Consider the following 26724-nt stretch of genomic DNA (forward strand, 5'->3'; position numbering starts at 1 on the left):
GAATTCTTCTTCTTTAAAGCCAGATCGTTGGAACTCATCAATCAAGGTCTGTTTGCCGTCCAAATGAAGTAAGACGCGCGGAGAAAACATGAGGCCCTCTGGGGAAGTAGGCGGCTCGTCCCAGCGAGCCAAGAAGTAGGTTTATTCGGAGTTGTCATTGCTAAGTGTAGCTGGCATCAAGAGTTATGCTCGTAGCAGGCATGAATTGGTAAACTCAAGCACCTCTTTTTGAAATTTATGCATCCGATTAGTTGGTGTTCTAATTATTTGGGAAAATAAATTTGTTGCAGGCTGAAGAACTTGGCTATGGCATGCAGAGAGGCGGCGCGAGCGGCTCGGTGGCATGGGCGGCGGTGGTTCGGGTCAGCCGCGTCAATCTTGGGGAGCTCCATGCCTAGATCTGGCTCCCCTTGTGCAGCGACTCGCTCGCTCAACCGGTGCTCCCAGTGGCCGTGTCCGGAGGATGATGGCGGGGCGGAGATGCTCGACGGTGAGGCGTGCCGTGTAGAAGGTGAGATGCGGTGCTTGGTTTGTGAGGCTTCATCGTGTCAAGATCCGGTCTGTGGCAGCAGCTTGTTTGGGCGGCGGTTTTCCATGTGGCCACGGTCGGGGGGTCGGTGGTGGATGCTGCCGGTGGGGCTTGATGTGGCGGTGGTGGAGGTGTGTGGCCGCGGTGGGAGGTCGGGTGCTAGTGGTAGCCAAGGTTGCTCTAACTCCTTTTGTGCGGATGCTCGAGGTGGGCGGCTGTGTCTTCGTAGTTAGTTGCTGGACCCGGCCGGGACGCTCGCCGTGAATGGCATGAGGATGGGGTGGTCTTGTGTTGATGGAATCAAGCGCTGGCATCTGCGGAGACGACCAGGATGGAGATGCTTCAGGCGAAAGCCTTGTGCCAACCTTGTCGGCAACGATGACGGCGACGCCTTTGGGCGCCGCTTCCCTTCTTGAAGGGTCATTGGGGAGCTGCTACCGCCTGCTCATTCGTGTGCTCTGGGCGAGAGCCTTAGATCCTTTATTGGTTCGGACAACGATGGCATCTCGATGTCGTTCTCCCCCTTGGGGGCACTGTTTTTTGGAGCCACGAAATCCACTGTTGGTCGCTTGATATCTAGGTAGTAGAGGTTATTGGGTGGTTGGAATGCTCGGTGGTGGCGGTGGAAGTGATCTGTGGCGGCGACTGGTGCCTTGGTCATCCTGGTGTTGTTGGTTGACCTCTCTTGGGGGCTCGTGGCGACGGTGAGGTCTCGGTGTTCGGTGCCCTTCGACGGCGCGTGAGGTTTTGTTGCTTTGCATAGTGCTCTGGCTCCCTCTATTTGTGACTGTGGTCATGGTGTGGCCCAGAGGAGGTGCAGGGGTTGTCTCGGAGGAGCATTGCCCTTTGGCACGTTCAGTGTCTGTCTCTGTCGTGACGTGGCTAGGCAATGGGATGCCCTTCGATGGTAGCTGCGACTTCATAGCTCTTCAAGGTGTGAGTGATCGCAGGGCAGCGGGTGACTTCTTATCTACGTCTTCTCGGCAACGAATCTCCTTTCAACTGATCCAACAATGCTAGCTCTTGCTCTTCTCGGTTAGCTTAGTGGTGATGGGTGCTAAATTCTTGTTGTTGGCCACTTGTCGTAGCTTGTTTCCTGGTTTCTTCTCTGTTGTTCCTTATCCCTTCTTGTCTGTAGTGTTGGGTGCTACACGTGTGTAGCTATTGTGTTTGTATCTCGGTCTTAATTATGATAATGAAAATGGTTCAGACAGGCGTAAGCCCGCCGTAGCTCCATCAAAAAAATCGGGGGAGCTGGTTGTGTATGTTTATTGTGTGTGTGTGTGTAGTAGGTGCGCTAGAATCGGGCCCAACTATTGACACAAGTTCATCGATGGATCAAACCCCGTGAACTCTAAAATTGGTTAAATCACCCCTTAAATTTGTCAAAACTGAACCAATTAGCCCATGGGCGGTTTTGGACAGGATTTGCGATTCGGGGGGAGGAGGAGCAGGGGGTAGAGTCGGTCGACAGAAAAAACTAAACTGACTGAGTCAATCGATTCAGCCCAAACAAAACAGGCCATTCTACCCTCTGTTTCTGTTGTTTCTGCCCAACTCTAAGGGCCTCTTTGATTCGTAGGATTTTGAAAACGTAGGAATAAGAAAAGTATATGGTTGGAGTGTGTTAGGGCATATTTCCCTCTAAGTAGTTTTGATGATTGATGACAATCCTATTTCGGACTAATCGTTTGCGTTGAGTATTTCAGAGATTCATTCTTTGGCACGAGACGATACTTCCCCCTCGGAGCTTTATGTGAAGACGGTGTAGTCTCCTTCGTTTTCTGTTTGGTGGACTTGAGTCATAGGAGACACCGTACTATCAAGAGGGGGTCCGCATTGGAAAGGCTAGGGTGGAATCAATACATACACGTCCTCTTTGCACCCTCAGCTCCTTTCCTCTCCTCGGAGGTTGCTGTTTTAACAAAAGTGGACACTGGGAGGAGAAAGCGGTAGTACCGCCGCCAGAGCGGTAGTACCGCCATTGGTCCTTAAGCGGCAGTACCGCTGTCCTACAGCGGTAGTACCGCTTCGGGGCAACGGCGGCAGTACCGTCCTGGTTCGGCAACGCTACCGCTTTGATTCGAGGATGCATTTTCTCGTGTCGGTTTGTGCGGCAGTAGAAGCGGCAGTCGCAGCGGTAGTACCGCCTATAAGCGGTAGTACCGCGGCTACCACCGCTACTAGTGCCGCCCATACCCCCTCTCTTTCTCTCGTTCTCCCTCTTCTTCTACTACGCCCAGTCTATGCGGTAGTACCGCTGGTGGTCGCGGTACTACCGCTGCGACTGACGGTAGTACCGCTCCGTGCGGGCTGAAGAAGGGGGTAACGGTTGGATTGGTTCCCCCACTATATAAGGAGGTCTTCTTCTTCAAGTTGACCTACCTCTTTTCCTCCAAGCTCCATTGTTGCTCCAAAGCTCATTTTCGCCCGATCTCTCTCCCTAGCCAATCAAACTTGTTGATTCTTTAGGGATTGGTTGATAAGGCCCAGATCTATACTTCTACCAAGATAAATTTGATTCCCCCCACTAATCCTTCGCGGATGTTGTTACTCTTGGGTGTTTGAACATCCTAGACAGTTGAGGTCACCTCGGAGCCATATTCCATTGTAGTGAAGCTCTGTGGTATCGTTGGGAACCTCCAATTGAGTTGTGGAGATAGCCCCAACCTTGTTTGTAAAGGTTCGGTCGCCGCCTCCAAGGGCACCAATAGTGGAATCATGACATCTCGTATTGTGTGAGGTTGTGAGGAGAATACGGTGGCCCTAGTGGCTTCTTGCGAAGCATTGTGCATCCACACCGCTCCAATGGAGACATACTTCCTCTCAAAGGGAAGGAACTTCGGTAACACATCCTCGTCTTCACCGGCTCCACTTTTGGTTATCTATTACCTTTACTTGTGCAAGCTTATATTGTGTTGTATCCCTAGCATGCTTGTGTACTTGTTGTTGTTGCATCATATAGGTTGCTCACCTAGTTGCATATACTTTGATGTGAAGTTTAAATTGGTAAAGAAAAGCTAAAAACTGTTAGTTTCGTATTCACCCCCCCCCCTCCTAGTCAACTTATTGATCCTTTAAATTGGTATCAGAGCCTCGTCTCTTTATTAAGGACTTTACCGTCCGAAGAGTATGGTTGACACCGTAGACGATGGGGAGGAGCACACCTGTGTGATTCCATCCTCGTCTACGGCCGATGGGGGACCTCGGTCTCACGATAGGAGTTCAATGTGGCTTTGGACACATTGGAAACCTCCGTGACGACCGAGGTTGAAAGCATGTTCAACAAGTTTTTAGAAGGCCTTACATTATCCACCGCACCTATGAAAGTGGGTGAGCCCACTAACAAGGTGACGGATGCTAACTCCGACAAGGGGGAAGCTACTAGTGACAAAGTTCCTTTATCTAGTGGAAGAAGTGGAAATGGCATCTTTGCCTATGTTGAACCTCCACTTATTTATGGAGGACCGGTTCCCTCCACTCACTTGAATCATGTTGGTCCTCCTCCTAAGATTGTGAAAAATGAGGATTTTGATTCTTGGGTCTACCACTTTAAACGTTATTTGAATCATGTTAACACTAATCTTTGGAGAAGTATTGAGCAAGGTTTCTACCCACCCCTTCCTCTTGCCATGGATGTTGGTATTGCCTCCGATCCCTTTCTCTTTGCTTCTAGGTTTCAAATCTAGTCTTTAGGGGCAATAGGCTTTGCATTCATCGATTTTTGGCCAAATCGAAGCTTGAGTAGGATGGTGAAGGCTTCTAGACTATTTGGATTGATATTTGGTAGGCCTATTTTTGAATTCGGCATCCCGGTAGTGCCGGATTTGGCCACGGCAGTAGGGAACCACCGTTTGAAGGAAATATGCCCTAGACGCAATAATAAAGTTATTATTTATTTCCTTATTTCATGATAAATGTTTATTATTCATGCTAGAATTGTATTAACCGGAAACATAATACATGTGTAAATACATAGACAAACATAGTGTCACTAGTATGCCCCTACTTGAATAGCTCGTTAATCAAAGATGGTTAAGTTTCCTAACCATAGACATGAGTTGTCATTTGATTAACGGGATCACATCATTAGGAGAATGATGTGATTGACTTGACCCATTCTGTTAGCTTAGCACTTGATCGTTTAGTATGTTGATATTGCTTTCTTCATGACTTATACGTGTTCTTATGACTATGAGATTATGCAACTCCCGTTTATCGGAGGAACACTTTGTGTGCCACCAAACGTCACAACGTAACTGGGTGATTATAAAGGGGCTCTACAGGTGTCTCCGAAGGTACTTGTTGGGTTGGCGTATTTCGAGATTAGGATTTGTCAATCCGATTGTCGGAGAGGTATCTAAGGGCCCACTCGGTAATGCACATCACTATAAGCCTTGCAAGCATTGTAACTAATGAGTTAGTTGCGGGATGATGTATTACGGAACGAGTAAAGAGACTTGTCGGTAGCAAGATTGAACTAGGTATTGAGATATCGACGATCGAATCTCGGGCAAGTAACATACCGATGACAAAGGGAACAATGTATGTTGTTATGCTGTTTGACCGATAAAGATCTTCGTAGAATATGTGGGAGCAAATATGAGCATCCAGGTTCCACTATTGGTTATTGATCGGAGACGTGTCTCGGTCATGTCTACATAGTTCTCGAACCCATAGGGTCCGCACGCTTAAAGTTCTGTGACGATTTGTATTATGAGTTTATGTATTTTTGATGTACCAAAGGTAGTTCGGAGTCCCAGATGAGATCGGGGACATGACGAGGAGTCTCGAAATGGTCGAGACGTAAAGATCGATATATTGGATGACTATATTCGGATATCAAAAAGGTTCCGAGTGATTTGGGTATTTTCGGAGTACCGAGGAGTTACGGGAATTCACCGGGAGAAGTATCAGGCCTTATTGGGCCATACGGGAATAGAGGAGAGAGGCCAAAAGGAAGGAGGCGCGCGCCCCCCTCTAGTCCGAATTGGACAAGGGGTGCAGCCCCCTTTTCCTTCTCCCCCTCCCCCTCTTTCCTTCTCTCCTACTCCGGGAAGGAAAAGGGAATCCTACTAGGACTTGGGAGTCCTAGTAGGACTCCCCACACTTGGCGCGCCCCCTCTAGGGCCGGCCTATTCCTCACTCCTTTATATACGGGAGCAGGGGGCACCTCTAGACACAACAATTGATCATTGATCTCTTAGCCGTGTGCGGTGCCCCCTCCGCCATATTCCACCTCGGTAATATTGTAGCGGTGCTTAGGCGAAGCCCTGCGTCGGTAGCATCATCAACACTGTCATCACGCCATCGTGCTGACGGAACTCTACCGCAAAGCTCTGCTGGATCGAAGTTCGTGGGACGTCATCGAGCTGAACGTGTGCTGAACTCGGAGGTGCCGTACGTTTGGTACTTGGATCGGTCGGATCATGAAGACGTACGACTACATCAACCGCATTGTCATAACGCTTCCGCTTTCGGTCTACGAGGGTACGTGGACACACTCCCCTCTCGTTGCTATGCATCACCATGATCCTGTGTGTGCGTAGGAATTTTTTGAAATTACTACGTTCCCCAACACCGTTCCCCCGCCTGGAGCGGTACTACCACTCCCTTGGAGCGGTACTACCGCCTGCTCGGGCAGTACTACCGCTTCCAGATCACGGTGTTGGAAATATGCCCTAGAGGCAATAATAAATTAGTTATTATTATATTTCCTTGTTCATGATAATCTTTTATTATCCATGCTATAATTGTATTGATAGGAAACTCAGATACATGTGTGGATACATAGACAACACCATGTCCCTAGTAAGCCTCTAGTTGACTAGCTCGTTGATCAATAGATGGTTACAGTTTCCTGACCATGGACATTGGATGTCGTTGATAACGGGATCACATCATTAGCAGAATGATGTGATGGACAAGACCCAATCCTAAGCCTAGCGCAAAGATCGTGTAGTTCGTATGCTAAAGCTTTTCTAATGTCAAGTATCTTTTCCTTAGACCATGAGATTGTGCAACTCCCGGATACCGTAGGAATGCTTTGGGTGTACCAAATGTCACAACGTAACTGGGTGGCTATAAAGGTGCACTACAGGTATCTCCGAAAGTGTCTGTTGGGTTGGTACGAATCGAGACTGGGATTTGTCACTCCGGTTAACGGAGAGGTATCTCTGGGCCCACTCGGTAGGACATCATCATAATGTGCACAATGTGACCAAGGGGTTGATCACGGGATGATGTGTTACAGAACGAGTAAAGAGACTTGCCTATAACGAGATTGAACAAGGTATCGGCATACCGACGATCGAATCTCGGGCAAGTACAATACCGCTAGACAAAGGGAATTGTATACGGGATCGATTGAGTCCTTGACATCGTGGTTCATCCGATGAGACCATCGTGGAACATGTGGGAGCCAACATGGGTATCCAGATCCCGCTGTTGGTTATTGGCCAGAGAGCTGTCTCGGTCATGTCTGCATGATTCCCGAACCCGTAGGGTCTACACACTTAAGGTTCGGTGACGCTAGAGTTGTTATGGGAATTAGTGTGCAGTTACCGAATGTTGTTCGGAGTCCCGGATGAGATCCCGGACGTCACGAGGAGTTCCGGAATGGTCCGGAGGTAAAGATTTATATATGGGAAGTCCTATTTTGGCCACCGGAAAATGTTCGGGATTTTTCGGTATTGTACCGGGAAGGTTCTAGAAGGTTCCGGAGTGGGGCCCACCTGCATGGGGGGACCCACCTGAACGTGGGTAGTGGGGGCAAGGCCCCACACCCCTGGTCAAGGCGCACCAAGATCCCCCCTTAGAAGGAATAAGATCATATCCCAAAGGGATAAGATCAAGATCCCTAAAAAGGGGGGATAACAATCGGTGGGGAAGGAAATGATGGGATTTCTTTCCTCCCACCTTTGCCAACGCCCCAATGGACTTGGAGGGAAAGAAACCAGCCCCCTCCACCCCTATATATAGTGTGGAGGCGCATGGGAGCTTCACCCTTGCCCCTGGCGCAGCCCTCCCCCTCTCCCAAGTCCTCCTCCTCTCCCGCGGTGCTTGGCGAAGCCCTGCAGGATTGCCACGCTCCTCCACCACCACCACGCCGTTGTGCTGCTGCTGGACGGAGTCTTCCTCAACCTCTCTCTCTCTCCTTGCTGGATCAAGGCGTGGGAGACGTCACCGGGCTGCACGTGTGTTGAACGCGGAGGTGCCGTCCGTTCGGCACTAGGATCTCCGGTGATTTGGATCACGACGAGTACGACTCCTTCAACCCCGTTCTCTTGAACGCTTCCGCTTAGCGATCTACAAGGGTATGTAGATGCACTCCCCTCTCTCTCGTTGCTAGTTTCTCCATAGAAAGATCTTGGTGACTCGTAGGAAAATTTTGAATTTCTGCTACGTTCCCCAACACACGGTACTACCGCTGGATACCAACTTCCATCGTACTCGTACCAAATATCGGTTCGTGTTGATTTTTCTTGTGTCTTATGCTCGTCCTCTGCTGTTTCTTGTGTCCGTGTATTTGGTTTTAGGTGATGGCCCTTCCGAGCAACATGTCCGCTGTGTCAACCCCGGGCGTTCTACTTCAAAGCGCTATCACACCTCTAAGGCAGCGGCTGCTTCTTCAAGTGTTCCACCAACTTCGTCTCAGCAGGCTACCAAGAGTATTGCAAAGAAGCCCAAGCCGAAGCCAAGTCCGTGACTGAGATGACTGCCAAGGAATTATGGGAGAAGCGTCGGCGCAATCCCTATGAGCAAGATCAAGAGTCCAATCTTGTCAACCGTCCTCTGGAACCGTTTTCAGTGGGCAATCTACTTTGATGTGATCAAAGCAAAGAAGAATCTCTATGTTGATGTTCGCACCATCGACACTAGCTATATGCAGAAGGACCCTGCCTATTTTGGCGAAGCTCTATAGATGTGTACTCAGCTGAACATTCTCAGGGTCATGTAGTTCAACAAGGACTTTGATGTAGATTTGGTGGCTCAGTTCTATGCCACGGTCCATCTTGGAACGGATGAGGAAAGAACTCTGACTTGGATGACCAATGGCAAGCTTCTCTTTGTCAAATGGAAGGCATTCATGGAGTTACTTGGGATTGAAGATCAAGGGCTTGAGAACCCAATTGGCTTTCTCCCTCACCGCAATCCAACTTCCACTCACAAGCAATCTATCTGGCAATACTATACTTTGAAGATTCACCCCGAGACCCAGAAGGAGACCTATGAGTTGCCTGCCTTTCTGGACATACTTCATCGCATCTTCAGAGAGACTCTCTTCCCTCGCATTGGGAACTTGGATATGGTTCACTCCTTTCTCGTGGACATGCTTCTTTTCTGCCAGCGTGAGAAGGAAGAAAACACTGGAGAATCCTTTGATATTTCTCATGTAATATGGTCTGAGCTTGTCATAGCTATCTCTGAGCGCTGCCCCATCTATACGCCTTTTCTCATGTTTCTTATTGAGAAGGCTTGGATGCACACTTATCCTAATGTTGTGCTGGAGACTGGCGAGTTGATTCCTCATGAGATCAAGCGTCTGAGGAAGAAGGAGAACTGGGGCACATTGGTTCCGAGGTCTGGGATTCCATCTGGAGCTGCTGACGATGAGACAGAGGCTGATGCTGCTGCTGCTGATGATTATGAGCCCTCTGGAGTGGATCCCTCATGGGCAAAGAAGCTCAAGCGCAAAATGAAGAAACTTTTCTGCATGGAGTCTCATGGACAGTACATGGCTCATGTGTCTGAGAAGAAGGCCAGGAGCCGTCACAAGGAGCTCATGCGTCAGTTAGGTTCAACAGTTGCCAGCGGTTCTAAGGACAAGATCACAAATGAGGAGGAGTGGGTTCAGCAGCACTGCCCATGGACAGACTCAGACACTGAGCAGCCCCCTCCCGATGACGGAGGAGCAAATGATCTCACGGGGATGTGATGCTGGAGATCTTCAGTTATGCAACGTGTGGCCGTAGTAGCACTCTTTCCCTTTTTGGTGTCTCGATGCCAAAGGGGGAGAGAGTTTAGGGATTTGTCGTTGTCGAGTTGCGAGTGTCTTATTTGTCTGCTCTTCTCTCTCGCAAACTCTCTTATTTTCTTTGGTTTGGTTTGTGTTCGTGAGACCTGGTACCCTATCATATGGTGCGAGACATATGCTACCCTATCTTATTATTATCTTATATGTCAAGCACTTTAGTAGTTTGTGAGATCATGCTTATCTCTTATGTCTAATTTGCTCACTTGCCTCTCTATTGCATCCTAGCTCATATGTCTTATCTTTGATGCAATTGTTGTCGGACTATAAAATATAGGGGGAGTGTTAATCCTAATGTGTGCACTTTGCAATCCAAAGGCACCTCTAATTAAGTGCACACATCTAGGGGGGCCGTCTATATTATTTAGTTTTGGGATTCGCTTTATCTCTTGTCATTACCTTGTGCAAATCCCGTGTTTGTCATCAATCCACCAAAAAGGGGGAGATTGTTAGGGCATATTTCCCTCTAAGTAGTTTTGGTGATTGATGACAATGTTTTGGCGGACTAATTGCGTACGTTCAGTATTTCAGAGATTCATTCTTTGGCACGAGACGGTACTTCCCCCTCGGAGCTTTATGTGAAGACGGTGTAGTCTCCTTCATTTTTGGTTTGGTGGACTTGAGTCGTAGGGGACACTGTGCTATCAAGAGAGGGTCCGCATTGGAAAGGCTAGGGTGGAATCAACACGTACACGTCCTCTTTGCACCCCCCCCCAGTTCCTTTCCTCTCCTTGGAGGTTGTTGTTTTAACAAAAGTGGACACTGGGAGGAGAAAGCGGTAGTACCGCCACCAGAGCAGTAGTACTGCCCATGGTCCTTAAGCGGCAGTACCGCTATCCTACAACGGTTGTACCGCTTCTGGGCATCGGCGGCAGTACGGTCCTGGTTCAGCAATGCCACCGCTTAGATTTGAGGATGCATTTTCTCGTGTCGGGTTGTGCAGCAGTAGTAGCGGCAGTAGCAGCGGTAGTACCGCGGCTACCACCGCTACTAGTGCCGCCCATACCCCCTCTCTTTCTCTTGTTCTCCCTCTGATTCTACTACGCCCAGTCTATGCGGTAGTACCGTTGGTGGTCGCGGTAGTACCGCAGCGACCAATGGTAGTACCGCTCTACTGAGCAGTAGTACCGCTCCGTGGAGGCTGAAGAAGGGGGTAACGGTTGGATTGGTTCCCCCAGGAGGTCTTCTTCTTCAAGTTGATCTACCTCTTTTCCCCCCAAGCTCCATTGTTCCTTCAAAGCTCATTTTCGCCCGATCTCTCTCCCTAGCCAATCAAACTTGTTGATTCTTTAGGGATTGGTTGAGAAGGCACAGATCTACACTTCCACCAAGAGAAATTTGATTCCCCCCACTAATCCTTCGCGGATGTTGTTACTCTTGGGCGTTTGAGCACCCTAGACGGTTGAGGTCACCTCGGAGTCATATTCCATTGTGGTGAAGCTCCGTGGCATCGTTGGGAGCCTCCAATTGAGTTGTGGAGATAGCCCCAACCTTGTTTGTAAAGGTTCGGTCACCGCCTCCAAGGGCACCAATAGTGGAATCACGACATCTCGCATTGTGTGAGGACGTGAGGAGAATACGGTGGTCCTAGTGTCTTCTTGGGGAGCATTGTGCCTCCACACTGCTCCAACGGAGACGTACTTCCTCTCAAAGGGAAGGAACTTCGGTAACATATCCTCGTTTTCACCGGCTCCACTTTTGGTTATCTCTTACCTTTACTTGTGCAAGCTTATATTGTGTTGTATCCCTAGCGTGCTTGTGTACTTGTTGTTGTTGCATCATATAGGTTGCTCACCTAGTTGCATATCTAGACAACCTACTTTGATGCGAAGTTTAAATTGGTAAAGAAAAGGTAAAAATTGTTAGTTGCCTATTCACCCCCCCCCTCTAGTCAACTATATCGATCCTTTCAGAGTGGCATGCCCACTTGAATCCTATAGGATTAGCAATGAATGTTTGATGCCAAGAAAAAACAAAGGAATTGTAAAAAAGAGGTTGGAGTGGATGTTAAATTTCCTATGAAATATAATACAAAAGATTTCATAGGGAAAGTTCCTATGAAATCCAATCCTATGAATCAAAGGACCAACATAGAAAAAAATCCTATGGAGCGCAAGCTGGTGCATCCGTCGTACAAATATTTGTGGGACGTACTCAGGTAAATTTACCATATTCTGTTTTCATTACCCCGTGCTAAAATGTAGATGTTATGCTGACCAATGACCATAAACTATACAAGATTGGGCAAAGAATCACTCTGGTGACCCAGAGATAGATGAAGCTTTAAAGAAGGGTGAAGATGCTGGGCTTGTCTTAGTTAGCATCAATTACCATATAATTTTTGTGTTTATCAGCATAAGTCAATATCTGGAAGCAGGGCTTCTTTACTCTGTAGTCCTACAATTTTTAATGTTCCCGGTGTCACTTTCCCCAGTAGCTATGTTTTGTGCTAAAAAGTGAAAAAATCAAACATTTTGCAGTCACTACCAGCAAGTAATAGCATTGACTATTATTTTTAAAATCCATTTGATTCGCATCATCTCTTGAAAGCCAAATTGCAATCATGTGCTCAGTGGCAGCACACCTCATTCAAGACGACATTAGCCTCCTTGTAGAGGGGGCTGGCCCATGAACAGGGCTCCCTGTACAGCGAAAATGTGCTGACCATTTCCAATCCTTTGGTACTTTGCCCATTTTGGACTGTTTTCTTTACTTCATGCAAACTTTAAGGCTTGGTGTGAACTATGGTGTCGACATGATATGAATGGCCGGACAATGCGGCATTTTTCTTTTGCACCAAAGAATTTCCGACCATCATGCTGTTCTTTTCAGTTTGAATCTTCTTCGGAAGTTGCAATGTAAGTAGGAAGATAACAATACACAGTTCATTTTTTTATGTCCATGTAATAGTGGTTTTGTGATTGACATTTAGGGATGATGATATCAATAACTAAAGCAATGGTAAGAATATGTATGTTCCATTTTCATCTTATTAGTGGGCTAAATCCATGGAGCTTTGATATGTTATGATTGATTGATAGACAGCTATATATGGATTTTTTTAGCCTTTTGTTTCTCCTCATGCTGCTACTTTATCAGTTCAATTTGAGAAGCACATTGTTTATGTGCCTATATATGGTATACTAATATGCACTGATGGAAGTCTGTTGCTATAGATAAATGGATCAATAATGAAATACACATTACTGCTACAGTACATTCCGTCACAATGCATGGGCACCTATAGTCAAGAGTAGGCCGTTGTAGATAAAAGTGATACTGTAGGAGGTAGCAAGTATGAGCATGATCTAACAATGGGCCAATGGTATTTTTTCTGCGAGGGAGAAATACTTGTGAGAATAATGCATAGTATATTTTTTCTCCCGTTGCAACGCATGTGCATATTTACTTCAGACGGTGATTATAAAGATGCAACTCCCGGATACCGGAAGAATGCCTTGTGTGCTATGGTCAAAAGTGGGTCCCAATGAAGATGGTGAGCGGACGAGCGAGCGTCCGTTTCGTGTCCGTGTGGATGCAAACCAGACACAAAATTGAGCCTGAAATACGTCCATACGGACACTAAGTGGACAGACTTTGCAAATGTGAGCGTGCGTTAGGCCGTTGCATCTGCTTGTTTCGGTCGAAATGGTCAGAAGAGGATCATTTGGGGTCTTTCTTGGAGTTAATCTTAGCCACTCAGAGAAAAAAGGAAGAGAAATCTAAAGATTTTTCTCATTAGCCATCCGCTTTTTTTAGTTGAGCCATCTTCTTATCAAACCCGTTCAATTGTTCCTATTTCTGTGGACTAGACAGAATAAAACGCGACTATAACAAGTTCGGTTGTTGTGATGAGATCTGACAGTTCTTATCTCTAGCTAAGAGCATCTCCAATAAATGGTCCAAATTTTGGTGGTCCAAACCGGTGACGGTGCAAATTTGGAGCACCAAAATGTGCTTTTTACATCTCCAAAAAAGGCTCAACTTCAACTGATGGTCCAAAACAGAGATGTAAAAAGAAAGAGCAACTCCAACAGACGGTCCAAAACGAAGATTAAAACGGTCAACTACTACTTCATCTCAACATAGTTCAGACATGAAATTCAACATAGTTTCATACACAAATTCAACTACTACTTATTCGAACTACTAGATGAAACTACTCCTCGTCGTCGGAGCTGCGGAACTGCTCCCAGAACTCGTCCTTGGTCGGGTCATCGCACCCCTCGTCCTCCTCCTCGGTGTCATCCCAGTCCTCATCCGATGACTCGATAGGGATCACAGTCGAGGGGCCGGCCTCGTCCTCCTTCTTCACTCCCTTCTTTTTTGCCTCGACGTCGCGCTTTCAGTAGTGCTCCAGCTTGGCCTAGACGTACTGCGGATGCTCTCGTGCAAACCAAGCCATCGCTGCCTCGTCGCTCTCGCCGGGAGCGACAACAACCACCGATCTCTTCTTCGCCTTCTTAGCCGGCATCTCCTCCATCCGGATGCCTTGCGGCACGAGCCACTTCGCCACTGCCTAAGACTCGACCTCGGGAATTTTAGGTCCGTCTTCGGCGGTCCGGCATGCCACATCACCACGTCATAGGCACGCGCGGCCTCATCGGCGGTGGGATACGTGCCGAGCCACCAACGCTGCCCGACGTCGGAGAACTCCCGTCCGAAGTTCCCGGAGGGCTTCGCCCTCATGCCGAAGAAACCGGACTTGCCCTTCGGCGTCTTCTTCGGCGCCATCGGGGAGCGGGGCGGCGACGTGCGGCGCGGGGCAGAGGCGGACGGACCGGAGAGGAGGCGGATGGAGCGGGGCCAGAGAGGAGGCGGGCAGGGTCGGGGCGGAGCGTAGGCGAACGCGATGGGGCGGCACGACGGCAGGCGGCGTCCCAGGCAGGGTGGAATCAGTGGTGGGGGTCTGGATCTACAGCGGGGCGAGACTTTAGAAAGTTAACATGTAACTCTTGCAAACTATTTCAAGAGCCCGTGGCAACGCACGGGCACTCTACTAGTCTTCATAGAATCTCAGAGCACCCTACCCTCGTGACAATTCTTCTTTCGAAACACAGGTTCATTCAAAAAGCTTAGGGACATGGAAATCTAAAGAAAAACAAGAGCATGAACAAATTTAGTGAGCATGTCCGCCGGCCGTGTGGCAGGCCGGCAGCTGTCGTGGCTCTTGCAGCAGGAGAATCAGAAGGAATCGTAGCGGACAAAGATCGGGTCAAAAGTGCAGGTTAGACTATCTGATTGCGATTAGTCTTAGCTAATCAGCCTATAAGACGAAAAGTACCTTTCAATGGTTTTTCAGGCAGGGGCGGCTGTATGCATGGGGGCAGTCCTCATAATAATATGTTTGATGGCATCATCGCTAGCTCCATCTAATTGCGAATGTACAAGTATGAACATGACTTGTTCAAACCATGAATATACAACTATGATTAGTTGGCCGTTGCAGGCCTGCCACTGCCAGGAACACGGTTTCCTCGTTACTGAGGCGGGAATTGGTGAAGACTATTTCCTTGATATCCACATGCGCCCCAACATAACAGACACATATGCCCTTCCAAGTCCCTTTCCATATATATACTGGTCTCCTTCAACCCTTCGAAGCATCACAAGTTCACAACTCACTAGAACTAGTCTGCACAGCTCTTTTGTCTACTCGACAGAAGACACTTGATCTGGTGAGAATTAACGTTCGCATCCAAATGGCCTCAGGGTTCATCCTCCTTGCCCTTTTGGCTTTGTCAGCTTCTAGTGCTCTTGCCTCCGACCCAGGCCAGCTCCAGGATTTCTGCGTCGCTGACAGGACATCCCAAGGTACATATATGCATTCCTCCGCTGGAACGTTCGAGCTACTTATTTGTGCCTGCCAATATGTAGTTGTTAACTGTTCAAAATCTTGATATGTATGTGCAGTTTTCGTCAATGGATTTGCATGCAAAGACCCAAAGACTGCCTTGGTAGAAGATTTCTTTTTCTCTGGCCTTCACATGGCCGGGAACACGAGCAACAAGCAAGGTTCCGCAGTTACCGCAGTTAATGTGGCGCAAATTGTTGGGTTGAACACTTTGGGCATCTCCCTGGCTCGTGTCGATTATGCACCCTATGGTCAAAACCCACCACATATCCACCCCCGTGCAACCGAGATCCTGACCGTGCTGGAAGGCTCGCTCTATGTTGGTTTCATCACCTCGAACCCTGAAAACAAGTTGTTCTCAAAAGTTCTTAACAAAGGGGATGTGTTTGTGTTTCCACAAGGGATGATTCACTTTCAGCTCAACTACGGAACCAACAAGGCGATAGCCATTGCAGCGCTGAGCAGCAAAAATCCTGGAGTGATCACCATAGCCAGTACAGTGTTTGGATCGAATCCATCCATCTCAGGTGATATACTTGCCAAAGCCTTCCAGGTGGACAAGAAGATGGTCGACCATATTCAAGCTCAGTTCTAGGAATACGCCACATGATTTGTTTATTTGATTCATTAATTTTTTATTTGATTGAAGATTGTAATACATGTTTCTTTTCAATGTAATACCATTTTATGGTTACGCTAATTCGGCTTTTATGGAAGAAAAACAATCATGTTCTCAGTTGTTTCAATTATTATTTTCTTTGTCGTCTCCGGTTGCAAAGGTGAACTATTACATGGTTATTGGTTGACCCCATTGCAATCCTCCAAGTTTCATTATAGTTGCATGTTTCCTCAAGTCACTTTGTAAATTTAAAAGAGAAATGATTGTGGGTTCATTATATGATCAAACATTTTATCTAACCAACTAATAATCATCATAATGAGTTTATGACAAGGCATGGACAACGCCTAGCAGGAGCGGAGCTTCGTTAGGGCAGAACTTGGCCATAGCCCGCCGAGATTTTTTGTGATTTTAATAAAACTTATGCTTCGGAGGTCAGTTAACTAAGCAAAGCTAATTTCGCTACTCGATTGATCCAACGCGTCCAAGCCAGTCGCAGGAGGCAACGTTGCAGCAAGCAGCGGCCAGCCGGTGACCTAGGCAATTGCTTGATTTTTTTTCATGCAACTGTTATTTACATTCTACAAATTGCGCCAGGGAGCCAAGTTTTTGTGTTTTCTTTGAGCTGGCCTTCCCAGTTTTTTCTTCGAATCTCCGCCACCGATTGCCTAGTGTTCACCATGGTTCATTTCAAAACTTATCCATACCATTTCTGATTGTATCATCCCATCCAATAATTGTCTTTAAAACCATTTTTAAAAATCAAACCAAAGATGGCTAATTGTGGCTAATTAATTAAAAAAAAGTGTGGCTAATTAACCAAGCCCATCCTTGATCTATATCTACTTGAATAATGTTATAATGGGTAGAGATTGTATACTAAATAGTTGATCTCTTAACATGTTAAAATGTCACCTCAACATGTAACCATTCATGGGAAAAATGTCAACCATTTCTATTATACTATGCTATTTATATTCTTATTTTTTTACAACTATACAATAATCATTTTTAAATAAATTATGTGTTTCATCTAGTTTTAGTTACCATATTATTAATTCAAAAATTCATGTTTCATAAAACAAAATTATATGGAATATACTGCAACCAACTTCTACAGCAATGCATGAGGTATCATCTAGTCCTACACTCTTCCCTCGCCCAACACTAACGCAAAGCCTGTCTGGTGGGAAACTGCCTTCAGCCCTGGGACGCTATGTATAAGAGGCTATCCAGAAATGCATTCCAAAATTGTGAGGGGAGCACATGGTCACTTCATTTTTAACGAGGGTCCCTTGAGGTATACCTTGATTTCTGCATAGAGCCAAGTACGGTATCGAGGTGTGCTATTGGGATGTTTCCCTGTCGATACTTGGGGCTGCCACTCAGCTTGCGGAAGCTGACCGCGTCACAACTCGAGGATCTGGTGAGGCAGGTGGCCAACAAACTGCCCTCGTGGAGAGGAGTGGCCCTGCCACGGAGCAGCCGGCTTGTGCTTGTTCGATCGGTACTCTGCGCCATACCAATCTACGCCATGCTCGCTCTCCAGCTCCCTCCGAAAACAGTCAAGGTGATCAACAAGATATTTAGGGGCTTCCTTTGGGCAGGCTGGGGAGAGGCCAACGGCAGCCAGTGTAGGGTGGCTTGGAGATCGGTTTGTGCGCCGTGGTGGTCCGGCGGACTTGGGATCCCAGATTTGCATTGGATGAATCTTGCACTGCAAGCTGGGTGGCCATGGCTCCAGAGAACGGATGATTCGAGACCTTGGAAAGGGCTGGATATTAGGGTACCGGCAGAGGCGAAGCGGATATTCCAAGCTGCTATGACAACGTGCCCGGAAACGAAGGAATGGCTATTTCACATGCTTGAAACGCTACCACATGAAGAATTTACGAAGATCATCATTACTTTGTGGGCAATTTGGAGCGCAAGACGGAAAGCAATCCACGAATCGATCTTCCAGAGCCCGGAGGCAATTCATGGTTTCATCATGAGATATCTAGCAGACCTGGACATCATCACCGACGCTTCGCAGAAGCAAGGTACAACTATGCCACGGTCAGTGCAGGTGCCAAAGTGGATCCCACCAATGGAAGGTTTGGTTAAAATTAATGTAGATGGAGGAATAGCCAAGAACAGTTGCAAGGGTGCGGCGGCCGCCGTGTACCGAGACGCCCAAGGAGTTTACCTTGGCTCGTCCACACGCATCGTTGACATTTGTGATTACCCCGGAACGCTTGAAGCAATGGCACGTTTGGAGGCTCTTTCCCTCACAGCCGATCTGAACCTCCGAAGGCTTATTATTGCTTGCGACGCGAAAGAGGTAGTTAAACAGATTAATGGAGGAAGTAAAGCTATCTACAGCCAGATTCTACATGAGATCAACATCCGTCGTCAGGAGTTCGAAGAGGTCTGGATTATCCATGAATGCAGAATGTCCAATATGGAGCCTCACAATTTTGTAAAAAGCATTGTATCAATAGCAATTGGTCGATATAACTGGCTGTTGCAGCCGAATGACACTACAATTGTATTATCAGGCAATAAAGAGACCATGATTTCCCTAAAAAAAAGCTAGTACCGACAACGCGAGACACTATGCTGATATAGCCTAGAAATCCAAGGCCCCCTTGAAATGTTGATTCTTCATTTGTATGGCCGCCCGGAACCTATGTTGGACTTCTGATCGCCTGGCTAGACGAGGCCTCCCACACCAGTCGGCATGCCCCTTCTGTGATCAAGGCGACGAGACGATAAACCACATTCTCCTTACCTGCGTGCTAGCAAGATCAGTATGGTTTGCCGTGCTCTCGGCCTTGGGCAAACCAGAGTGGGCGCCTTCCCCGGATGCCCAGCTTGTCGTGTGGTGCACCTCATGCACGACATCGAATCCACGACGAAGAGACATGAACACACTCCTAGCTTTTTGCTTGTGGGAGCTACGGAAGCACAGGAACGTGGTTGTGTTTGATGGGGCCTACCCCTCGGCTGCTTCAGTTGTATCTTGAATTGAGACCGAGGGTAGAGTGTGGAAGCTAGCAGCAATGTTCAAGGACGATCGCTCGAACTTCCTGGCTATGCTAGGTGGGTGGAATAGGGCGAGTAGTTGACTGTTATGTATGGCCTTTGTTGGCCGAATGGTGGAGTAGTGTTGTAACTACGTGTAAAACTCTTTCGGGCGGACGGGGCTCTTTTCCCCACCTCTCTCTTTAATGCATGATATGCACACTCGTGCATATTCTAGAAAAGAAGTATGGTATCGAGGTACGTAGATCTGCCGGTGTTCTCACACATTGTAACCTACTCTAATGCAGGCCTCCCTAAACGCATTCCATAAGAAGGTAATAATTTGGTCAGTCTTGATAGGCAAGGTTGCCACGACACTTAAGGTCAGCCTTTAATCGTCCCAGGCGAGAGACTGTGAACAGACTGATCAGGCTTTCTAGGTATCTTTCTAGTGTGTTGCTTCCAAGTGCTAGTTGAAGAAAGAAAGAAAGAAGTTTGGACGAAGATGCAGCAGAGTGGTGCATACAAGATAGAAAGCTTTCCACTGGAACGCGTCCGGCCGTGCTGGCCTGCTCCTGCACGGAGGCATTTTCTATTACAGCTGTGTTTACAAGTTAGCCCTTTAATAATGTGTTTAAGCCTTTACCTTGATGGCAGGAACTCCAAGTTCCATCTGGTTCAAGTGTGGAGCCAAGACACAAGACAAGAGAGCCACTACAAGTACGAATACGACTTGTTCAAACCATGGATGCAGAGAAATTAAAATACTGATTGGGATCTATTAGTTGGCCGTCACTGGAAGGCCGGTCAGGAACACGCTTTAGACTTGGAATTAGACAGCTAGTGAAGACCATTTCCTTCTTATCCAAAGGCGCCCCAACAAAACAAACACAAAAGATTTTCCTCCATGTCCCCATATATACCGGTCTCCTTCAACCCTTAGAAGTATCACAGTGCAGCACGAGCACAATCACTTCTTCTCCACCTGATCAAACACACTTGATTTAGCGAGAATATACGTTCGCAAACAAATGGCTTCAAAGTTCTTCCTCCTTTCCCTTTTGGCTTTGTCAGCTTCTCGTGCTCTTGCCTCTGACCCGGGCCAGCTTCAGGATTTCTGCGTCGCTGACAGGACATCTCAAGGTATGTATAATTACACATGCATACGTGCAGTGAAATATGCCTAGTTACTTATTAGTGCCAAACTGCCAATGCATAGCTGTTAACTGTTCGAAATTCATATATGTATACCTGCAGTTTTTGTCAATGGATTCGCATGCAAAGACCCAAAGACCGCAGTGGTAGAGGACTTCTACTTCTCTGGCCTCCACATGGCCGGGAACACGAGCAACAAGCAAGGCTCCATTGTGACTGCAGTTAACGTGGCACAGATTGCTGGGCTGAACACTTTGGGTGTCTCATTGGCTCGTGTTGATTATGCACCCTATGGTCAAAACCCACCGCACCTTCACCCTCGTGCAACCGAGATCCTGACAGTGTTGGAGGGCTCACTCTATGTTGGTTTCGTGACTTCTAACCCCGGGAACAAGTTGTTCTCAAAAGTTTTGAACAAAGGGGACGTTTTTGTGTTTCCGCAAGGGCTGATTCACTTTCAGTTCAACATTGGAAACAACGAAGCGATAGCCATTGCAGCGCTGAGCAGTAAGAACCCTGGTGTGATCACCATAGCCAATGCGGTTTTTGGATCCAAGCAAACCATCTCAGATGATATCCTGGCCAAAGCCTTCCAGGTGGACAAGAACATCGTAGAGCATATCCAAGCTCAATTCTAGATTGACATACATCTGGTGGTTTGATTCAGTTCTTCCTTATCTAAACATTTGTTTTGTGTGTTTCTTTACGATATCTTTCTATTTTGTATGGTTATGTTAATTGAGATTACAGAAGAAAAGGAACAATATTATGTGGATTATGTACAACGTGCGGACAAGGCAAAGAGATCTAGTGGTGACTAGACTTCACGTGCATGCACACGGACAATTCAGCTCTCAAGTATATCTGTATATGGTCACACTAATTGCTGAAGTGCTGATCAACAAGAAAAGCAGAGAGACTGATCATTGGTCTCTGCAAAGATGTAAGCTAATAAATAACAAAAACGCTATTGTGCTGTTGTATGCTTGGAGAGTATGACCAATCGAACGTTTTTCATGACAGTTTATGTTGTCACGAAGATAGGAAATTTCTTCAGCAAGCACGGCAAATCCTGACAGAAAAATGAATTGGAAAGTTTTTCCACGATTGCTAAAGAAAACTGTCATCCTTGGACAACATAAATTGTCGTGGAAAGCATTCGATTTGTCACATGGTTATCAAAATCCAAGAACGAGTCAATAAATAAAAAGGCATGAACCAGGCGCTGTTTCTAGTGCCTCGCTCATAATTCATGTTCCGATTAATGTGGAAATTCAACCCATGGACGAAAAGAATATGCATTTCAGACATAGCACCATGCGCAGTGCCTGAATAGCTGGCGTCATGGCGGCATCGATGGCAGAGAGGCCTCGCAAAGTCGGTGTTAGGGTCTAACCCTAGCTAGTTCGAACTAGTTTTCGGGGACGGAGGTAGACGAAACAAGGAAACGCGAAGATGTATTTCTGGCAACGAACCACGGCCCCGAACACCCTTTTTTCTCTTTATATATATAGCTGGACAAACCAGATCGTATCTGGACTCCTAACCACCTACGTATAACAACTTGGACACACTAACAAACCAAATCACAGCCGGCACTTTAGCACACGGGACGCAGCGCCCAAGCTTCTGTTTGCTACGCACGCACGTACGAGCGCCCAACGACCCGCTCGCCTACGCCTTTCTCTACTACGCGTTCCGACTCGTCCAACTGCAACTGCTGCTAACTGACTACGACTCAACCATGAGCACAGGCTCGACACGCACATATGCACGCTCGCCATGGCGTCCGGCACTACCAACACGCACATACACACTGGTCACCACCACCGTTGTGTCTTATTCCTAACAGTCGGTGCATTAATTAGTTACTGCTCTGAAGACGGATTCGTGGAAGATGGTGGCAACGACACATGAAAGTGTGTCGGACTGGTATGTGCCCCAAACCCAGTATGTGGCTTGATTGGGGTCTCCGGCTTTAGATGTTAGGCTTGGTGCGATGTCGGTGTGGATAGGAGTAGCGACAGTTGTTGCTAAGATGGTGGCTTCAGACTACTTAATGTATTACTTTGTAAGGTCTGCAAATAATTAATAAAATGGTTGCATGCATCGTTCAGATGCAGAGGCCGGGGGCAATCCTTATTTTCAAAAAAAAAAACATGCTAACAAGGCAAAGAGATCTCATGGCGACCAGACTCCACGTGCACGGGCACGGTTAGTTCAGTGATTCATGATATGATCAAGCTGACTGTTGATCAACAAGAAAAGCAGAGAGAATAATCATTGGTCTCTGCAAAGTTGCAAGCTAATAAAGAATCAATAAATAGCAAGACTCGTTTCTAGTGTCTCATAATTCCTTAATGTGGAAATTCAACCATTGGAAGAAAAGATTTTGCATTTCAAACCAAGGTTTTGGTTACAGAATGAGGCAATTTTACCCAGGAGGACGGGTAAACGTGGTTACCACGGTTACCGGGAATACCGAGAATATTTCGAACAAATTTTATAGTTGAATTTTGAATTCAATTGAATGAATGAACGAACATTCGAACCAGAGACCTATCAAAACAGGAACTAGGTTGCTACGAACACGTCAGAATCAACTCTTATGGCATTAATTAGATCGTACGCACTTTACTACAAATGGAGCATTTAAATTCAAAAATTTCAAAAAAAATGATATTTTTTGCTCGGTATGAGGATTTATCGATGGGCGCGGAAATATGCGGTAACCATGGAAAATCTTGAAATTTCGACCGGTAACCAAAACCTTGTTTCAAACATACCGCCATGCTGGCAGTGCCTGAATATGGCAATAGTACAAAGGATGAACTGAAGTCGCCTTGTTTTTGTGTGAAACTGACCGATCAAGCTCCACCTTCAGCATCGTTCATTGCCCTGCCGCGGAGCCTGGCGGAGACGGCGGTGGCGCAGATGGAGAGGACCATGCCTACGAGGAGGAACACGACGGGGACGATCGCCCTGTTGTAGTAATTGATGAGAGCCTGCTCCTCTTGCTGCCTGCCTTCCCATTTGCTCGCCCGGACGTAGCGCAGAACGTCGTTGGTCGCACCGAACCCGGCGCCAACGCCGCTTGCCAGCACGATGCTGATCACCTGCGCGTCGTAGCGGCTATCATCATAAGCTTGGTGTGCTTAACCAAAGGGAATCGGGAGCTTTGCACGAGAAATTAAGGTAGCTAGCTAGCCAGAGCAGCAGCAACTTACGATGTCCGCGTGCATGCTGATGTCGAGGATCATGGCGCTGGGTATCGCCCCTTTGCTCTTGCACAGGAGGTACATGGCGACGGGTATCTGCAGCACGCTCCCCGCCGTCCCCACGACGGCCGACGCGACCACATACCTGTACGTGCGCCATGCCATGCCATTGCCACATCAGAAATCTTCCCGTCTCAGAGGTTAGCTACTAGTAGAATATACTGTGTGTATCAGTCGGAAACAGATTCATACGTGTAGCTCTGCAGCTTGTAGGTGCCCTGCGTATAGTCCCAGTGGATGTAGTTGGCGAGAACGAAGCGCACGGACATGAGCAGGACGGCCACCATGAGCAGGCGCGCCACGAGGCCGGCGGCGATCCACCCCGTCCGCCGTGACACAGCCATCTCTACTCTATCCTAACTGCTGTCGATCTAGCTCCTAGCTCGTGCTCTCGGTCAGCGTATACCTACGGTACTTGTAGCTTGGTTTGAGCCCGCCTTTTTAACCGGAAGACAGACGCGCCAACATAGAGACGGCCGCCGTCGGGGCGTGGTTTGTAGCTTGTCTTTATTTTAGCTCCGGGCATGCAACAACGCTGCCTATCCGCGCCACTTGTCATCGCAACGTCCGCCGACGCAAGCGCGAACCAATTTCACGGTCGAGGTCATCCCCGGTCGGCAGCTGGCGCAGACACCGCAAGGTCTGGCTCTCCACGTAGCTGCCAAAGAAAGGTACATGTATGTTGCTAGGAAGCTCTACAACGCGACCGGTGCTACACGTCCGGCGTTTTCTCCATCCAACACTGCTCAACTAGACTACTACCGGCCCACAGATCAAATCGCCACATCAACAAAAATAATTCGAGGTGCATAGTCGATATCGAGGACCAAACATGAGGCATGGTACCGATATATTTAGTGATAAGGTTTATTAACACGAACTCAAATGTTTAGGTTCTTTGTGGTGGAACCAGCTCATCAGGATTCAAGTCTTAGACGCATGTGGTGACCTCGTCAATCATAGTATTTCGAAGGTGCTTATAGGGATATGTATGTGTGTGTGCGCGTGCATGAGTGTATGTGCGTCTATGTGGGCATCTGTGATTCTACTATATGAAAAATAAATAATAAGGTTCATCAGCATGCTTAAATTCCTGAGTCATGACTACATGCGATCATTCTCATCTATTAAATTGACATAGTATCAGCGACCACAATCCCGTCGAGGCCATGACACAACATCTGCAACCATATGTCATGGTCGGTTCGGCCGTCCCGGTGTTGAACTATCTCGTCATGATCTCTATCTAGCCTGCCAGCTTATGTGTAATCTATTTGGCTACCTCATGGTCCCTTCGTATAATTGCCCTGTGTTGCACTGCGTCCATACTCAAACACTTTACACTTCGCAAATTATAAGTTTAACTATAGCATGACACACACCTTAGCAGAACATATCTGCGCCATCTTGAAGCCATCATGCGTGACCTCCACGTATCTTGGACCTGAGCCGTTAATCATGAGCTTCGATGTTACTTCCTTGACTTTACATGACTCCACGTGCATCTGCAGTTCATCTGTTTTCGTCATAGTTAGTGTCCTTAGAAAATTCAGTTCGTCTCTACTCTTGTTTTGTGTTCCCAAACTCCTGAAGTATCCACCGTCCAATACAATCACATGTTGATCATAGAGTCACCATATTCGGCAACACCCGTATGTATAATCACCCTGATAGCTTCTTCCTTGATATGCATGAAAGTGAACAACTGACATATTGGATGCCGCATATAAGATTTGTTTTTTACTCACCATCAACGCTATTGTTGAATGTATGTCTAAACTCCAAACAATTTTCAGTTGTTGTTTAGTCGACTTGAGTCAAATTCGCAGTTTGTCTAATCCTTTATTTAGATGGTCTTCTACATGCCCCACAACTATAACGCTCTACCTCCTTCATTTGTCACCCGTACTATGCCATGTGGACTTAACTCCATAGAATATAGGGTATGTACTCTGCAAGCTTCGGCATTCAGGCTTTTCATCATTTTTGCAGATTCTTCATGATCACCTCCTGTTCATTGCCCAGTACCGGTGTCCATTGCCCATTATCAACTATGAGTTTTTTTAAACTCATAAATAGATTTTCAAATGCGCAAAGATTTTTAAATTGCTAAACATTTTATGAACTTGTGCACATATTTTGAAATTTATGATTTTTTTTCCATACTCGTTAACATTTATTAAATTCACGACCATTTTTCAAATACGTAATAATTATTTTTTATTTTGTATGATTGTTTAAAAACATGATTATTTTTAAAATGCCGCTCCCGATGGATCTTTCAGCATGGCCCGAGATAGCCTGCTGTACTAGGCTGGAGAATTCACATAACGGGCGGCCCGGCCAGAGATGACATAATTGGCGGGCACGAGCTTGGCCCGTACAAGAAGGGCCCGAATTATGCAGTCGTGCTTGGCCCGTAGGGAGCAACTCACCTTTGACCGACCGGTCAAAATCAGGTCTCAAATTAATCCCCAAGGTAGCTTCAAAAAATATTTTAATCCCCAAGGCAAGGCTGGCGCCGCACAACTAAGCGGCTGGCCTTCACCCTCCAGCCGGCTTTGAGCCTCTCGCCGTCTCCACCACATACTCTCCTTCTCCCTGACCCCAGCCCCTCTGTTTTCTCTTCTTCTTCGTCACCATGCGCTGACGCCACACTCGCATACTCACCACAGCAAGGGAGGAAGAAGAGGACCGGCGCATCGGAAACATCGGGTGCTAGATGGCTCCTCGCCGGCCGGCGCTGCAAAAGGTTTAATATTGTGTATCTTTAAAATATTCACCATGTATTCGAAAATTTTAATCTTGTATTTGAAAAATGTTAAGAAAGCATTTCAAAAATGTAAAATATGTAAAGCAAAAATGTTGATCAAGTATTAAAAAAATTTAAGAATTTATTAACAAAATATCGTTGACATATACAAAAAATTTAGTATGAAAACCAAAAGAAACAAAGAACACCAAAAAAAGAAACAAAATAATCCAAACGACGTCCAGCGGCACACGACGTCCAGCGCCTTCGCTGTTCGAACGGAAACCACCCGACCACGACGACAGTCGTGGCTGAGCGGGCCGTCTGGCCCGAGGCTTGCTGGCCGACCCGGCCCAAGTCTCAGCATGGTCGTGGGCTCGTGGCATCATCGCAGCCCCACCACGATGAGCACATATATACGGCGCATGACCTCACACAATCCGTTACTCGGGGCTCGCGAGAGATAGAAAGAAAAGCGAGAGGGACACGACAGGGCC

General features: G+C 47.1%; 2 protein-coding genes across 2 annotated transcripts; both read left to right on the top strand.

Moving 5' to 3' along the window:
- The first annotated feature begins 15265 nt into the window (after positions 1–15265).
- LOC119346023 (putative germin-like protein 2-1) lies at positions 15266–16012 on the top strand. Its single transcript, XM_037615782.1, has 2 exons — positions 15266–15377; positions 15477–16012. The coding sequence occupies exons 1-2, from the start codon at positions 15266–15268 to the stop codon at positions 16010–16012; spliced, it is 648 nt and encodes a 215-aa protein (XP_037471679.1).
- A 4061-nt stretch (positions 16013–20073) lies between these two features.
- LOC119346025 (putative germin-like protein 2-1) lies at positions 20074–20840 on the top strand. Its single transcript, XM_037615784.1, has 2 exons — positions 20074–20185; positions 20300–20840. The coding sequence occupies exons 1-2, from the start codon at positions 20074–20076 to the stop codon at positions 20833–20835; spliced, it is 648 nt and encodes a 215-aa protein (XP_037471681.1). The 3' UTR covers positions 20836–20840.
- Positions 20841–26724: the final 5884 nt, after the last annotated feature.

The sequence above is a fragment of the Triticum dicoccoides genome, unplaced genomic scaffold (assembly GCF_002162155.2).
Source record: "Triticum dicoccoides isolate Atlit2015 ecotype Zavitan unplaced genomic scaffold, WEW_v2.0 scaffold37055, whole genome shotgun sequence".
NCBI lineage: Eukaryota > Viridiplantae > Streptophyta > Magnoliopsida > Poales > Poaceae > Triticum > Triticum dicoccoides.

Coding starts and splice junctions, on each gene's coding strand:
- LOC119346025 (XM_037615784.1), top strand. CDS start 20,074: ATGGCTTCAAAGTTCTTCCTCCTTTCCCTTTTGGCTTTGTCAGCTTCT. Junction 20,186..20,299: donor CGCTGACAGGACATCTCAAG/GTATGTATAATT, acceptor GTATACCTGCAG/TTTTTGTCAATGGATTCGCA.
- LOC119346023 (XM_037615782.1), top strand. CDS start 15,266: ATGGCCTCAGGGTTCATCCTCCTTGCCCTTTTGGCTTTGTCAGCTTCT. Junction 15,378..15,476: donor CGCTGACAGGACATCCCAAG/GTACATATATGC, acceptor ATGTATGTGCAG/TTTTCGTCAATGGATTTGCA.